Source organism: Salarias fasciatus, chromosome 14 (genome assembly GCF_902148845.1).
Source record: "Salarias fasciatus chromosome 14, fSalaFa1.1, whole genome shotgun sequence".
In the NCBI taxonomy this organism is placed as follows: Eukaryota; Metazoa; Chordata; class Actinopteri; order Blenniiformes; family Blenniidae; genus Salarias; species Salarias fasciatus.
In genome coordinates, this window is record NC_043758.1 from 40,289,437 (window position 1) to 40,304,119 (window position 14,683).

General features: G+C 45.1%; 1 protein-coding gene across 1 annotated transcript; it reads right to left on the minus strand.

Annotated features, from left to right (window-relative positions):
• Positions 1-309: 309 nt before the first annotated feature.
• LOC115400284 (gamma-crystallin M2-like) lies at positions 310-9,538 on the minus strand. The gene is made up of 4 exons (XM_030108069.1): positions 9,510-9,538; positions 1,342-1,384; positions 663-905; positions 310-588 (listed from the first exon to the last, which is right to left on the minus strand). Exons 1-4 carry the CDS (start codon positions 9,536-9,538, stop codon positions 310-312), a joined length of 594 nt encoding a protein of 197 aa, XP_029963929.1.
• Positions 9,539-14,683: the final 5,145 nt, after the last annotated feature.

Below are 14,683 nucleotides of genomic sequence, written 5' to 3' on the forward strand. Positions count from 1 at the left end.
TCCTCCTCAGTTTAGACACAAAGTACACAAAAAGATCTGAAATCACACATGAAAAGAAGAGAGTGGTGCAGGCTGCTCATGGAGTATTAATGAGCCTGTGTGATTGGCTGAATCATTCTTCACAGGATGCCAGTCGATGGCCTGGAGAGCGGGCTGAATGTAAGCTCATGCTTCTTCCTTCAAGTGAAGTTTTCATTTCATTGTATTGGTTGTCCTGTTAGTTTTTAGATATAATGTTCAAAATGAAATAAAACAGCAGCGCAGCAGTATCTCACTGATGGCTTTATTGGGGGTGAGCTCTGCTCAGGTCTAGTAGCAGGAGTCAGTGATGCGCCTCATGCTCATGAACCTCGTGCCGCCGAAGCCCATGTTCATGAAGCTGCGGTACTCGCCGGGCCTCATGTACATCATCCTGCCTCTGAAGTGCGGCTGCTCGTACATCAGCCAGTGGCCGTCCATCACGTTGCAGGACATGCAGTTGCTCATGCGGTAGCGGTCCGTGATGTTGTCGCAGTCGTCCATCAGCTCGAACATCTGCCCTCCGAAGTTCTCCCTCTCGTACATCCTCATCCGGTAGGATCCTCGGTGCTGTGGAGCCAAACACAGGAGGCTTTAGCGCCCGAGCCGCTCACGCACGCCGCTCTCAGCCAATGACGTCTCACCATGGGGATCATCCTGCAGGACCGGATGCAGTCGCTCATGCCCATCATGCCCATGCAGTCGGGGTACTCGCCCCTCCTCATGAAGTACTGGTTGCCCATGAAGTTGGAGCGGTCGTAGACCATGAGGCAGCCCCTCTCCACCCTGCAGGAGTGGCAGCGGCTCATGTAGGACGACATGTCGGAGCAGTCGCTCATGCACTCATAGGAGCGGCCCTGGAAGTTCCTGTCCTCGTAGAAGATGACCTGGTGGACAGACGTGGAAAGACTGGTTGACCAACACAATCACACACAGTGTGTGTTTTTTGTGTTGATCTTGCCGGTACATAAATGCCTCACTGTGCTAGCAGGAACATTTTAGATTGAACCGTATGGAAAGAAGCATTTGGGATTTTTTTTCTTTAATGTTTGACCGGTTGTTGTTCCTGGGCATAGCTAGAGAATAAAATTAAAACAATGATCAAAAAACTAAAGCACAAAGGTGAAAGACCCCAAACAGCTGAGAAGTACAGCTGCACCATATCTGCTTTCCAATGGTTTTATTTTACACCAAAGAAGTTGGTGTGTTGGTTAAAAGCTCTGAAGTATTCTGACTAAAATATACCTGTTCCATTTATAATTCTGACACTGGACTGGACCACTAAGCCCAGAGGAAGTCTGACATGAAGAAATGGACTCTTACCTTGGTCGTCATGTTCATTTCAGTGGAGGTCATGCTGCTGCTGCTGCTGCTGCTGCTGCTGCTGCTCTGGCACCAAACTGTATCTCTACCTGGTTTAACCCTTTCCTTTTATACCTGACCCACCGATTGTCTCTTTGTTCCAAATCCCCTGAGCCAGCAGCAACGTCACAGAAGTGCACAGAAAAAACAGGGATTCTCTCCATTTCCAGGGCCTGTGAGCTCAGTATCAGAGTGAAGACTGTTTCAGGCCATGAGAGAAGACAGTTGGAGACATTTATAAAATTCTCTTTACTCTTAAAATTCAAGTCATCTGTGTTCTGGCCATTAGAATAATGAAATGCCTTTTTTAGTGGATCCAGAAAAAAGTTAACCTGTGTAACTGAACAGCCCTGACAGCCCTGCTTTACTTAGATCTTAAAATGTTGTTTTAAAGCAGGTGGGGTTTGGGAGCACCTACCACCGACTTTTATTAATATTAATTTTACTGCCAGAGATAGACCCTATGGGAATGGCTAGTGTGACGTCACAAGTCACTTCCGGGTCCAAGGCTTCTAGCGCGCAATGTAAACACAATGGCTGTTGCCAAAGAACAGGTCACTTTTTTCATGGTAACAGTGAATTTTGCTGACTTTCCAAAGTTAGTGAAGAGGGGTTTAAACCTTTACAACTCAAACCGAGTTGTAAATCTTTCTGTGGTGACAGGTGGAAGTCTGAAATGGAAAGCACAGGCTTCAATGAAAAACAACATTTACGAGGTTGAGGTGAGTGATTAAGGGGCTAGCTAGCAGTAACACCAGGGTGTCAGTCGTCGCATCATGCTGTGTAACTTAACTACTAATTAATTATCTATGTTAGAATTGGGTTCTGTCTGTCTGCGGTTTGTGGACAACTTACAGTTTATTCCAGAAGTATCATCCAGGGAAATAATTTTAAACCAAACCTCAAACACGCCATAAAGCAGCACACATTCAGTACAGGTTAAAAAGTAAAATAATAACAATAATAATAATAATAATACAGCCCTTACAGAATATCTAATAATATCCCTCCTTGTGAGATTAATAAAGGATTATTAACTTTGGATAACTCCGCTGGTCCATCCTGCCGTGGAGAGGAGGCAGTTTTAACAGTGAGAGAAGACACACAGCTGCTGCAGAGCAGCTTCAGATCCAGCAGGGGAAACGCTGCTGCTCAGCCCTGAAAAGATGTGGGACTTTATTTTGTCCTGTGCTGTTTTACACCATATTGTACTGGCCGATAGAGTTACTGTTGATGCGCCGGCGCCACGAGAGCAGCTGATGTGGGAACCAGCAGGACCTGAAGAACCGCGACTGACATGTAAATAAACTCTAAAGTTTAGCAAATGATTTATTTAATCAGTGATGTGAAGCCAGCAGCCTGGAAAATAATATTAGCTAAAGGGAGATTAAATACAGACAGAGGACGTTTAGCCAAACATTTTATTTGGACTTCCATAAATTGTCTTTAATTAATTTAAGCAGCACTGGGAGCGGGGGGCACGCGCCGCCCTCGTGGACTGAGTCCCGGGTCCGCTCCGTCCTGTGTCCTGCTCGGTCCGGGGTCCTGCTCAGGACCGGGTCCGGTGCTAGGTGTGTGTGTCTCGGTGGGACCGTCCCCGCTGTGAGGAGGAGACGTGGCTGCGGTGCCGCTGCTGTCTGGCTCTGAGACATAATTAAATGAAACAATAAAAATCTGATCTATATAACGTGACTCCGCCTCATTATTTGTAATATCAGTAAAAATAATATAATGATGTAATATCGGAGGAAAGCAGTAGTAGGATATGGTTTTGTTGACATCGTTCCTGTTGTTACAACACGGGACACAGCGCTGCACCATCGCACCTTTGGACACGGAAGTGACGTTTTCAGCTTCGATGACGGAGCTACTAGCCATCCCCATAGTGATTTCATCATGTTCTGGGAGTCTGTGTGGATTGTGCTCCAGTTATCTCCAGTGATGGAGGTAAAGCGTTAAAATAAACAGCCTTACTAACGGCCTTACTATTTTTTTGTAACGAGTAATCAAACTAATTTCCCAGAGTTTCAGTTCTGTTACCGTTACCGACAATAACATGAGTCTCTATTCCACTACGTTAACTTATTGCTTTAAGCTGGTTTTTCCTCTGCTGGAGTCCAGCTGAGGTGGAGGTGGAGAATCAAGTCTGTATCCAGAAAGAAGGAACCAAGTGCGTCACATGATATGACAGAGATCCAGCCGTCCTGAGGAAGCCTTTAAATGGAGGTGCAGACGTCTACTGACATACATCTTTGTCAATAGATGTGTGGATGAAGGTAGAAATGCTGTCTACAGTTCTGGTAACACAGGTGTCCTGAGGCGAGCTCAGGGAGGACAGAAACCTCCCGGAGAGCAGGAGGACAAAAGCTGGCTGGATCTTGACTTTCAGTATGAGTACAGACCGTGAAAGTTTGGCCTCGCCACCTTTCTGACCTTCTGGGTTTTCAGCAGGAGGTGTCAGAAAAGTTCCCACAGGGAGAACCGGCTCATGGCGGTCAAGCGTTCATAGCAACGTCACTTTTTGATCCTTCGATGTCGGCTCTTCCTGTCATTGTGAAGCAGAATTCACCAAGTGTTGGATTGTTCTCCACTAACAGGGAACGTGAGCTGGTCAGACCGTCGTGAGGCAGGTTAGTTTCACCCTGCTGATTAGGGATGAGCGAGTACACTATTATCTGTATCTGTATCTGTTTACCCATCCAAATTATCTGTATCCGTATCTGTACTCGGAGGGGGCGTGGTCGAAACCGGAAGTGGGCGTCGTTTAACTGGAAACGGGCTGGGGCAGAAATTGGTGCATTATTTTAAGTCTGAAATTGATATGGATTGCTCAGAAGTTGCTATATTGATTCTTCATTTGAAAACTATTTACAGAACAGTCTCAATGATACAATGTACAGATTTGTTTTTTTTATTTTAGTCAGAACATGAATATTTTTAAAGTTATATAAATTATTATTTATTCACACAAAAGCCTCAGAAATAAAATTTGAATATTTTTGGTCACAATAGTAAAGGAACTATTTACAGAACAAGTATTTTTTTATTGAGCCAGAACATGAATATTTTAATTGTATGACTGTCTCCCACCATGACCCCCACCGGAATCTCCCCGGCGTCCAGGGAAACCTCTCATCCCCCCTGCTGAGCTTCCTGGTCCTGTCCGCGGCTGCAGTGCCAGGACAGGACCGGGACGTGGACCTCGGTCCAGTTATCATCTCTCTCCCACAGATCACAGCCTCCCAGTGGAGCACAAGCCCGAATTATTATGAAAAAGAAGAGAAATAAGGAAAAAAAAAAAAAACGCGAGGGAAAACGAAACTTAAAAACCCCCGAAAAAAAACCCTCACATGCACAATCGCCCGACGTTTCAACCTTATAAGGTTTTCCTCAGGCACAATGCAGCTATAAATAAATAAAATACCGCATTTTTAATTTATCAGCTCCGACTGGCTTCTCTGACAACGATCCTGTCGCCTCGGTGGATCAGGAGCAGAATGAAGGACCAATGAGGATCTCCCATCAGCACGAGGACGAATAATGACGGACAATGCTCGGGCTGTACTCGGATTCGGAAAAAATGCATTATCCGTAACGAGTACTCGTTTAAAACGAGTATTCGGCTCATCCTCACTACTGATGATATGTTGTTGCAATAGTAATAAAAGCAAATTTACTTTAAAAGCTTTATTATTTAAGTTGAATGTGGCACACTTTATTGCAGTTTGTAAAATTGCTTTAAAAGTGATACATTGTTTCAAATCCTGTCAGAAAAGTTCTATGGCATCATCAAAGTGCGTCACATAACATGACAGAGATACAGCCATAGAGCCTGATCATAGAGCAGATAGAGATACAGCCATAGAGCCTGATCATAGAGCAGGTAGAGATACAGCCATAGAGCAGATAGAGATACAGCCATAGAGCCTGATCATAGAGCAGGTAGAGATACAGCCATAGAGTCTGATCATAGAGCAGGTAGAGATACAGCCATAGAGTCTGATCATAGAGCAGGTAGAGATACAGCCATAGAGTCTGATCATAGAGCAGATTAGTTATGTAGGACTAGATGTTATTATCCCTCAGTAGATACCTGTGGCACTGATGAGACACTGTGGCAGGCAAATGAGTGACAGCATCCTTTGGGTTGTCAAGTGGGCGCCCTCCTTCTTAGGTGTTTCGCTCACAAGCCCACGACACCTCCAGAGGGTTCAGCAGTGAATCCCAGCATCCCAGGTTCACCCCCAATAGCCATCAGACATTTGGAGGCCCAGGTCAAGTCCGTCCTCTTGCTCCACAGCCACTGACTCCCCTTCTCAGCAGCCCTGGAGAGGTCCCTGACAGCCTGCCTGTGAGCCTTACCCTGCACTCCCATCTCCCGAAGTAGCCTAGATGTTGAGGTGGCTATGAAGCCTCTGCAGCCTACTTCCACTGGGCGTACTTTCACACTCCAGCCTTGTTCTTTGGCGTCTGCTGCGAGATGGGAATACCTCAGCATCTTCCACTCATAGGCCTCCTCCACTGCACTCTCCCATTGAGTAAGCTCAATGATATAAGCGAGCTTATGCGAGGATGACCACAGAACGAGGTCTGGACGCAGATTGGTGGACGCAATCTCTGGTGGAAAGCAAAGTTTTTTGTCCAGGTCTGCCAGCAACGTCCAGTCCCGTGCCTCAACCAGCTGCCCACTGTCAGCTGAACTGATAATATTGCAGCTTGTTTGACCCTCCCAGACAAAGACTGTTGGCTGCTGATGTGATGGTGGCTGAGGAAGGGCGACACAGCTCTGCCTCCGTCACTCCGAGCCGCCGCTCCCTCAGGATGGCGCCTCCATGCTCCCTGAAAGGCTGAACCGCCGTGCACCACCCAGCATCCACACACACCAGTCGTCTGTCCACACACACATTCACACTCTGTCAGGCTGGGAACAAAACAAAGCAAATAAGATCTATAAAAATGGAAATGAATCCATTCAAGAACACAAAGTGGGACAGTTTTTATGAGCTGAAGCTCTTTCTTTATGTACAGACTTTCATGTAACAATCAACCAACAATGCTGGGATGCTTTAGTGTGAGAAGAGCAGTGAATCTGAAGTCTGTTCTTTTCAATTCAGCAGACAGAACATTAAGTTTTAACCACTCAAGACCAGTGATTAGAGCAGAGATACAGCCATAGAGCCCTGATCACTCAGTACAGACATTTCTTGACATGTCAATAGATGTACAAATGCAATCTACAGCTTCAATCAAATTTGATTGGTGTCTTGTGTCATATTGTCACACAGCAATATGTGATGAATTTAGATTAAATTACTGTTTATTGTTTTTAATTTATTCTGTCAAGTGTCCATTCATTAATCATATATCCAGTTTTATAATAAGCAAATGAAGATGCATCTCAAAGATCCACAGGCAAGTCAGGATTTTAGGTTACTTCTTGATGGCCATAAGAGGGATCGTATATTCCCTGCTTTGGAATGTGGTAGCTGAGCAGTCGCTGATTTTAAATGCGCCACTCCTCAACGGCCACTCTTAGCACTTCTTTTCATTTGTGAATTCAGCCGATACCGTCCAGCTTGTTGGTTCATGCATACTTCTCATGGGGGGGGGGGGGGGGGGGGGCTTGAATGGAGCCAGGACGTACTTAGGGCTTCCCTCCTGAGTTTGGCAGAGAAGATTCTTTCATAAACACAATTTTTTTTTTTTTGTCATCACAAATTGGGATGTGACTCTCAGGGACTGGCTGCGACCCAGTTGAAACTGACAGGTTTTCCATAATCTCCAATTTTTGGAGACTCCTTCGTTCCTTTGTTGCAAACTTTATTTCGTCGTACGCAGAAGAACAACGTAGAAGAACAGCTGTTCCCAACAGAGGCTCGCTGCCAGCACCGGTGCAAAAAGAACCCCGCTACTGCCCAATGTGTCCTTTGCTACAAGTGTACTAAGTGTAAAATGTAAAAAAGAAGTGCCATGGGAGTGCCAGGTCTGCTCAGACCAAGCACAGTTTTGAAGAAGTTGTGTCATGTGAAACACACAAACCCTGTAAATAAGTGTGAATTTTATTTGTGTTGTTTTACAATGTTGTTTCCAGAAATAAACAAACCATTTGAAAAAAGGCAAAATTCTCTTTTGTAAATTTTTCACTTTCTGATTTTCGTGTCTCTCACTCCATTGAAGTCAACAAAAAGATACATATGTGATTATTCTTTCCAAATGAAACTTGAAACTTCCTGGCAAACAGTGTGGTTTAGCTGAACGCAGGAGCTGTGAACATGCAACACAATAGGGTTGTTTGTAAAACAATGAAGACAGCTAGAGAGGTGGGAGGCTAACACAATATGATCACAACGAGCGACTGGTCGGACCGCATTCCATGGCGTGGGGATCGGATGAGCCTCTTCAGCTCTTTAAGGAATAGGGATCAATTCGCCCCACTGCAGTCTTTCACGTGTTTTAAGAGGAGAACCAAATTCTTTGACATATTTAAAGTTTTTTAAGTAATGCAATAGTTACTTTGCCGAGTAATTTGTAACTTTTAAAACAATGAACTCAGTTGCTAACTCCTGTTACTTTTTTGAAGTAACTCGTAACTAGAACTAATTACTTTTTAAAAGTAACTTGCCCAACACTGCCTTGAACCCCTCTGGATGCATCGCTCTGTACCTCAGATCAAACTCTGCAACGTTTTTCTGCCACAGTCTAACTTTCACTCAGAATATTTTACACTCATGACACATGCATTTTAGATTACAATACTTCTTTAATTATCACTCACACACACACACACATGCACGCACAGTCCCTCTGTAATGGAGGATTGTGGTGCTTGAAACCGTCAGTTGATGGATTAATGACGGTTGAATGGATACACACCTGAGCCCTGCAGAAACATTAATGGAGGCTTTAGTACTGCGTGGCATTAAAACCACTTTAAACACTTACTGTAACCGCAGCGTTCATGTATGTATGCTTGCCTTATCAATTGAAAACATAGTGGAAGACCATTCTATCATATTTCCCCATTGAAGATACATGTTGCGTTATGTTCTGAAGGCTCCATCTCATTCCGTGGCTCCACAGCGTTTCCTGTCCCTCTGCTGCCGAGGCTTCCTACATGAAGCGCTGCTTCACCATGTTCACAGCCGGACTGAACTCTGAGTGAAGGAGTTGTGGTACTCCACCTGGCTGTCCATCACAGCTCCTCACTCTGCCTTTTGTTGGTGTTGTGTGTTTTTAATTGTCTGGTGTTGATAAAACTGCTGGATATTGGATCAGGATGCTCGGACCAGGGCAGGATGGTTTTGGAAAACATCAGGATGATGAGATTAATTTGATGCAGAATAACATGAGAGTGACAAACACACCTACAGACGGGATAAATCAGGAACCCTGTTTGAATCATCTGGATGTAAAGCTTCCCGTCGGCCTGGCTGAAGAGCTGCACCGCTCTGCGGTAACAAGGTCTCCAACCAGGCCACAGCCTTAATGCAGTGGCACTCCAGCCTGATGAAGCGCGCTCCCAGCGTGCTCGGCTGTCCTCACCGGGGTCCTCAGACGGGCCGCTCCACTGCCCACAGGCCAACTCCTCTCCACCACTTGTTCCCAAACAGCCTTTTAATAGGTTTTAAAAGAGGGTTATTAACATCACCTGCTAATTATGTTAAGGACCTAATCAGGGAAAGAGAAAAAAGGCCTTTTTGTCTAATTAGGTTTTCTTTCTAAGTACACTGATAACCAAGGGAATGCTGAGATCTCTGTAGAAATGAGAGTGCAATGAGCCAGTGAGAGGATGCTTCAGAAACAGAGTTAACCCTTTCACCAGAGCCTTGACTCTATTAACAGGCCACTGGCGGAGTGCAATTACCAGCCAAATCGTTTATTTGGGACGTGTTTATCTGGAGTGGGAGTCTGCATCATTTAGCGCATTATAAACTCAATAGTAGCTTCATTAGCGATTACAGTCAGTGGGTGGTATTACCTGCCTGATAGCCCACCACAGCCTGATGATATCAGCTCCCACCGCTGAATTACAAGGCAGGGACCTAATTTTTCATGCTATGCTACTCGATCCTGGCTGTTTCCTCCACTCAGCCGGCGCACTGCCAGCAGCACTTGACTGAGCCTTCAGCTGCAACGCGGCAATGGAAAGAGACAACATACAACGGCTTAATCACAAGACGCCGCAGCCGGAGCAGCGGCGGAGCACAGTTATGCTTTATTACAGAGAACGGAGCTGTTTCTGATTCAACTTTCAAAATGGCCCCACACATTTCAGCTCACTAACTTCAATTCACTGCTTCGGTTTCTACTTTTCCTGTTGTACAATCAAATTCAAAGGCCACAGGTGAAATGTACGCAAAGGCCAGACGGCCCATCGTCCAGATGCTCGATGTGTGTCCAGTCTTTCATTTCATGTACACATGGCCTCAGTCTGTCCACATGTCAGTGTCTTTCAGGATTTTTCGGTTAGTTTTCATTTCACAACATACTACTACTACTACTACTACTAATGATAATAATAATAATAATAATGATGATAATAATAATTATTATTAAACTCACTTTAGAGCTAAATAAAATTAAATTATGGTTTCACAAAAAAAGTTGAAAAATGTGTGCAAAACAAAAAATAGGATTCTTAGAAAATGCAAAACAGTAACAGGAAACGGTAAAAATAGAGGGCTTCAATAAAGAAAACACATTTGTGTGAGAAAATTAATTGAGGACAATTAGCTGGAAGTTCTTTAGAACTCACTGACTTCACCTTATTCATGGGACTGTGTGGAGGGTTGGGGAAATACATATTACAAAGACAATGGTGGCTGTTAGGAACACAACAATCCACGTTTTCTGATCATATGGAATTCAAAACCTATCAAATAATGAGTAAAGCAAAAATTATCTCTGTTTTCAAGAAAAAGTTGCATTACAAGTATGCAGTATGTTAAAAACATTCAGTATCACGGTGAAAGTGCAGAGCAACCTCTGAGGGGAAATTAAACAAATATCAATGAATTTTTATAATTTTTCAACATAAATTATGTTTGATTAGTTTAATTTCTTCTAAACTGCCCCTGAACTGCCACGTTACCATGGTGAGGGCGTCTGAGTGCATGGTCCCAGCTCGTTATGGCTCTGGTAGGGTCTCCCATGGCTGACGGCAAAAACACTACGAACAGAGTTAGAACAAGGGCCGTGACGTGGCCCCACGCTGGAGCCAGGCCCGGTGGCTCGGCCGGGCTCAGCCCGAACAGACCACATCGTCCCAACCTCTGGTGGGCTCCCCAGCTGCAGGGGGGCCGTCGGCCATGGCAGGGGAGACCCAACCCCTCCAGGAGAGCTGGACTCTTCGTGTCTCAGGCTGGTGTGTGTTGGAGCTCCCCCGGTTGACCAGAGGGTCGCGACCCTGCGTCTCGGTCTACAGGCCGAACAGCAGTGTCGAGGATTCATTCATTCCAGACTCAGTGATGGTGAGGTACGTCTGTAGCACAGCTGTCCTGGAAAAGACTGACGGAGACAGGGCTGCATTCTGACCCTCCAAACACCACCGACCTCACACTCACACACTGCATTCACACAGGCTTCCTGGGGTTCCCTCCAGGTCTTCCAACCCTACGCTGCAGTTTTCCTTCTCTGCCTCTCTGTTCTGATGAACGTGGATCTGGCCGGACTGCATGAAACCTGTGGCTGCTCCCTTTGCTCTCTGACTCTGTTAAACCCACAGTGACGGTCAGTGCAGTCCGATGACTGTACGAGCAGAAGAGTCTTCATAACAATACTGAGGACACGAGGGTGAGGACGGGAGGTATGGAGGACTGAAAAGGACCTGGTGAGACGGTGCTGCAGGGTTCTAGCTGACAGCTGTGTGTCCTGCATGATCACATCGTTGGAGCCCAGGACTTCCGCCCAGCCGACTCCACCCGGTTCTTTGATTCTATGCTTGGTATAAAGAATGCCAAAACGACTGACTTCAGATTATTACCGTTTATTTAAGTATAGCCAGATGTAATGCTCAGCGCTGGACCTTACAGGGAAAGATACGCAGTATTTCGCCCCAAAAGGATCCGGATTGTTGATGAGACAGAGCTTTTATTCCATGTTCTTCTGGGCCTGCCCTGACAGACAGGCTGGACTTTGTTCGCAATTGGACAGTTTGGTGTTGATGTCAGCTGCCAACCAAGAGCTGACATCCTTATCGAGTGCTGGTGTCTCTGGAACATGTGGGTATGTTTACACTTTAGCAGAACGTCTTATAACCTTGGTGTACTTCTCTCAGGAATGGCCTAATATGCAGTTAATACAATTGTTCCAGGGTAGTGGTGCTGATTAAAGTATATACCTAACAATAAGTTTAATTTACTGCACATCTCAAAAACTGTCCGCTATAGCAGATCCAATTTACAGCAGTCCTCACGAGGTGTCAGGAAAAGCAAAGCAAGGCCGCGATGAGCCTGCTCTCCGCGGCCTCTAACGGAATCTGAATGAACCGGAGGCGGCGGGTCCGAGGGAGAGGCGGCCCCGCCATTAGAGCCGAGGACCTGGCTGCCCCGGACGCCTGTTATCATGCCTGAATGACGGCCGGCTGACTGAAGGGAACGATGTGGAGAAAAGAGGAGGACACTCCAGCTTACAGCTGTGTACAGCCGACGCGCTGGACGCGGTCCTGGAGGACGGCGGGGGGAGACATGGGTGGAGGGGGGTAAATAGAGGCTTTCTAAATTGAGGGAGCTGGACTCTGTCTTTATAGTGATAGCTGACGGCTGGGCTGGCCCTCACGTCCAATCTCAATTCCACCCAGACGGACGCCACTCATGTCAGTGTCTGTCTGCTGTCATCTGCAAGCAGCGTGCGAAAGAAACATTCCATCTGCAGAGCAGCATTATTCAAATGATTTTAATGTCCTGGGAAATTTCAGGTCAAATTGCAGTTCTGCTGCTGAAGGTTTGTTTTCTTATCTCAAAGCCATGAAAACATTGTCTTGCAGCGGCCTGCCTTTTCAGGAAGATGAAATTAAAGCACGCCATCAGAAGGGCAGCAATAGAAATGTTAATTCCTCCTCGTTTAAAACAAACTCCTGACGCTCAGACAGCACAACTTCCCCCTCAACCCACAGAGCATGACGTCTCGAGAATAACGGGCCATATATGGTCTCCTTTCACAGATTCAAGGCATTCTGTTTAAAGCTGGTGTCCGGAGTTTCCGTTCGTTTCCAACGTATGAATCATTTTTCAACAGAGCTTCAATGTGTCAGTCTGGTTCATACTACAATATAATATTAGCATAAAGCAATATAAAAATGTATTTATGAGCCCCGCCTTCGTCTCATAGACCCCCATGTTATCCGAAAAAGCGCCGGTCAGCTTCAGCCAATAGACTTCGAGCTTCCGCCTTGTCGCGCTGTCAATCAAAGTGTGGAGCAGCCAGAGAGCACGTCGCTCGCCCAGCAGAGGAGAGTTAGCTCTGCAGCAGATATATCCACTGTCTGCTGAACATCCACCATAAACAGCTCAACATGGAGGATGCTGCAGGACTCAGAGGCTCTCATTTTCACCCCACGGATAATAGTGTGCATAATTAAAGGGGCGTGGCTTGGTCGCTCATGAAAGCAGAGGGAGGGCGGAGCCTCCAGACATTGGATAAAAAAAACCTCTGTCTTTCAAAACTCCGGACACGAGCTTTAATCGGGCTTTTAATGCGTGTGCTTTCTACTGTACCAAGTGGAACCTGACTTCAGATGGTGGACATGGACAGAAGTGGTTTAAATTTCTTCCAAGACTATATATCTACTGAGGAAACAAACACAAACCTAAAAGAAATGTAATCATAATTTTAAACATCTAAAGTTTTCTTAAAGCTGGTGTCCGGAGTTTCCGTTCGTTTCCAACGTATGAATCATTTTTCAACAGAGCTTCAATGTGTCAGTCTGGTTCATACTACAATATAATATTAGCATAAAGCAATATAAAAATGTATTTATGAGCCCTGCCTTCGTCTCATAGACCCCCATGTTATCCGAAAAAGCGCCGGTCAGCGTCAGCCAATAGATTTCGAGCTTCCGCCTTGTCGTGTTGTGAATCAAAGTGTGGAGCAGCCAGAGAGCACGGCCGCTCGCCCAGCAGAGGAGAGTTAGCTCTGCAGCAGATATATCCACTGTCTGCTGAACATCCACCGGAAACAGCTCAACATGGAGGATGCTGCAGGACTCAGAGGCTCTCATTTTCACCCGACAGATAATAGCGTGCACAATTAAAGGGGCAGAGGGAGGGCGGAACCTCGAGACGTTGGATTAAAAAAAAAACTCTCTCTTTCAAAACTCCGGACACGAGCTTTAAAGGCTTTGAGTCCAACAATGAAATTCAGAATAGGAAAAGAAGAAAACCCAGTACAGAGGGAACGTTTCCATATTATCTGTGATTTTCTGTCCTGTATATGAACTGGAAAAACAGCAATTCCAGATTCAGGAAAAAAAAAAACACAACTCAACTTCATGATATTTGTGTGCAACTGTCATGAACTGGACAACAAGGAAGGAAGATTGACCATCAAGCATAACTGGTTCAACGCACTATGTGTAACTGTAAATGTGCAAGTACAATGCTGTGGTATGTTTTGAAAAAACCACAACAAAGAAATCTTACCTGTGAGAGACGGTGCTTGGCCCGGGTATTTATAACAAAGGCAGTAGCCTGTGTTTTCAGATCCTAAAACAGTGGAAATTCTATTTAGCATTCTGATATAAAGTAGCACGTAAAGTACAATGTTTATCACAGACGGAATAATCTTTATAAATAGTCATTTGAATGTTAAATCATCTTTGCTCACTACACCTGGTATGTTTTAGCTTGAACATACCATTTTGTCTTATTCATACATGAGGTGTTAAGTCACACATTACTGTACTGTACATCAAATTCAGTAGATTGTCACCAGTTAACGTACTGTTTGTGCTGTGACAGCTCGGTCCTGGTTAATGTCAGTTTGCCTTTCGTCTGTGTCAGCTGTACAAAGCTGATGACTGGTGATGCTGGAATCCTGAGGAGGCTGATCAGGTTGGATGTTGTGCTGTCACATAAAAGAAAAAAAAATTACCTTCCGTTTTATTTATATTCGCAGACATATTGCATTCATGTTATAGATTAATTTGTTTTTATACAAACCAAGCTGCATTTGCATACAAGTCCAACTGATTTAAAATCAATAAGTTAACATCCTATTAGCTTTAGGACCCGACTGAAGGACAGCATGTGAAGCTACAGTTATGTGGACAAAGACATAATTACTGATCATAGGGTTTTTTTTCTGT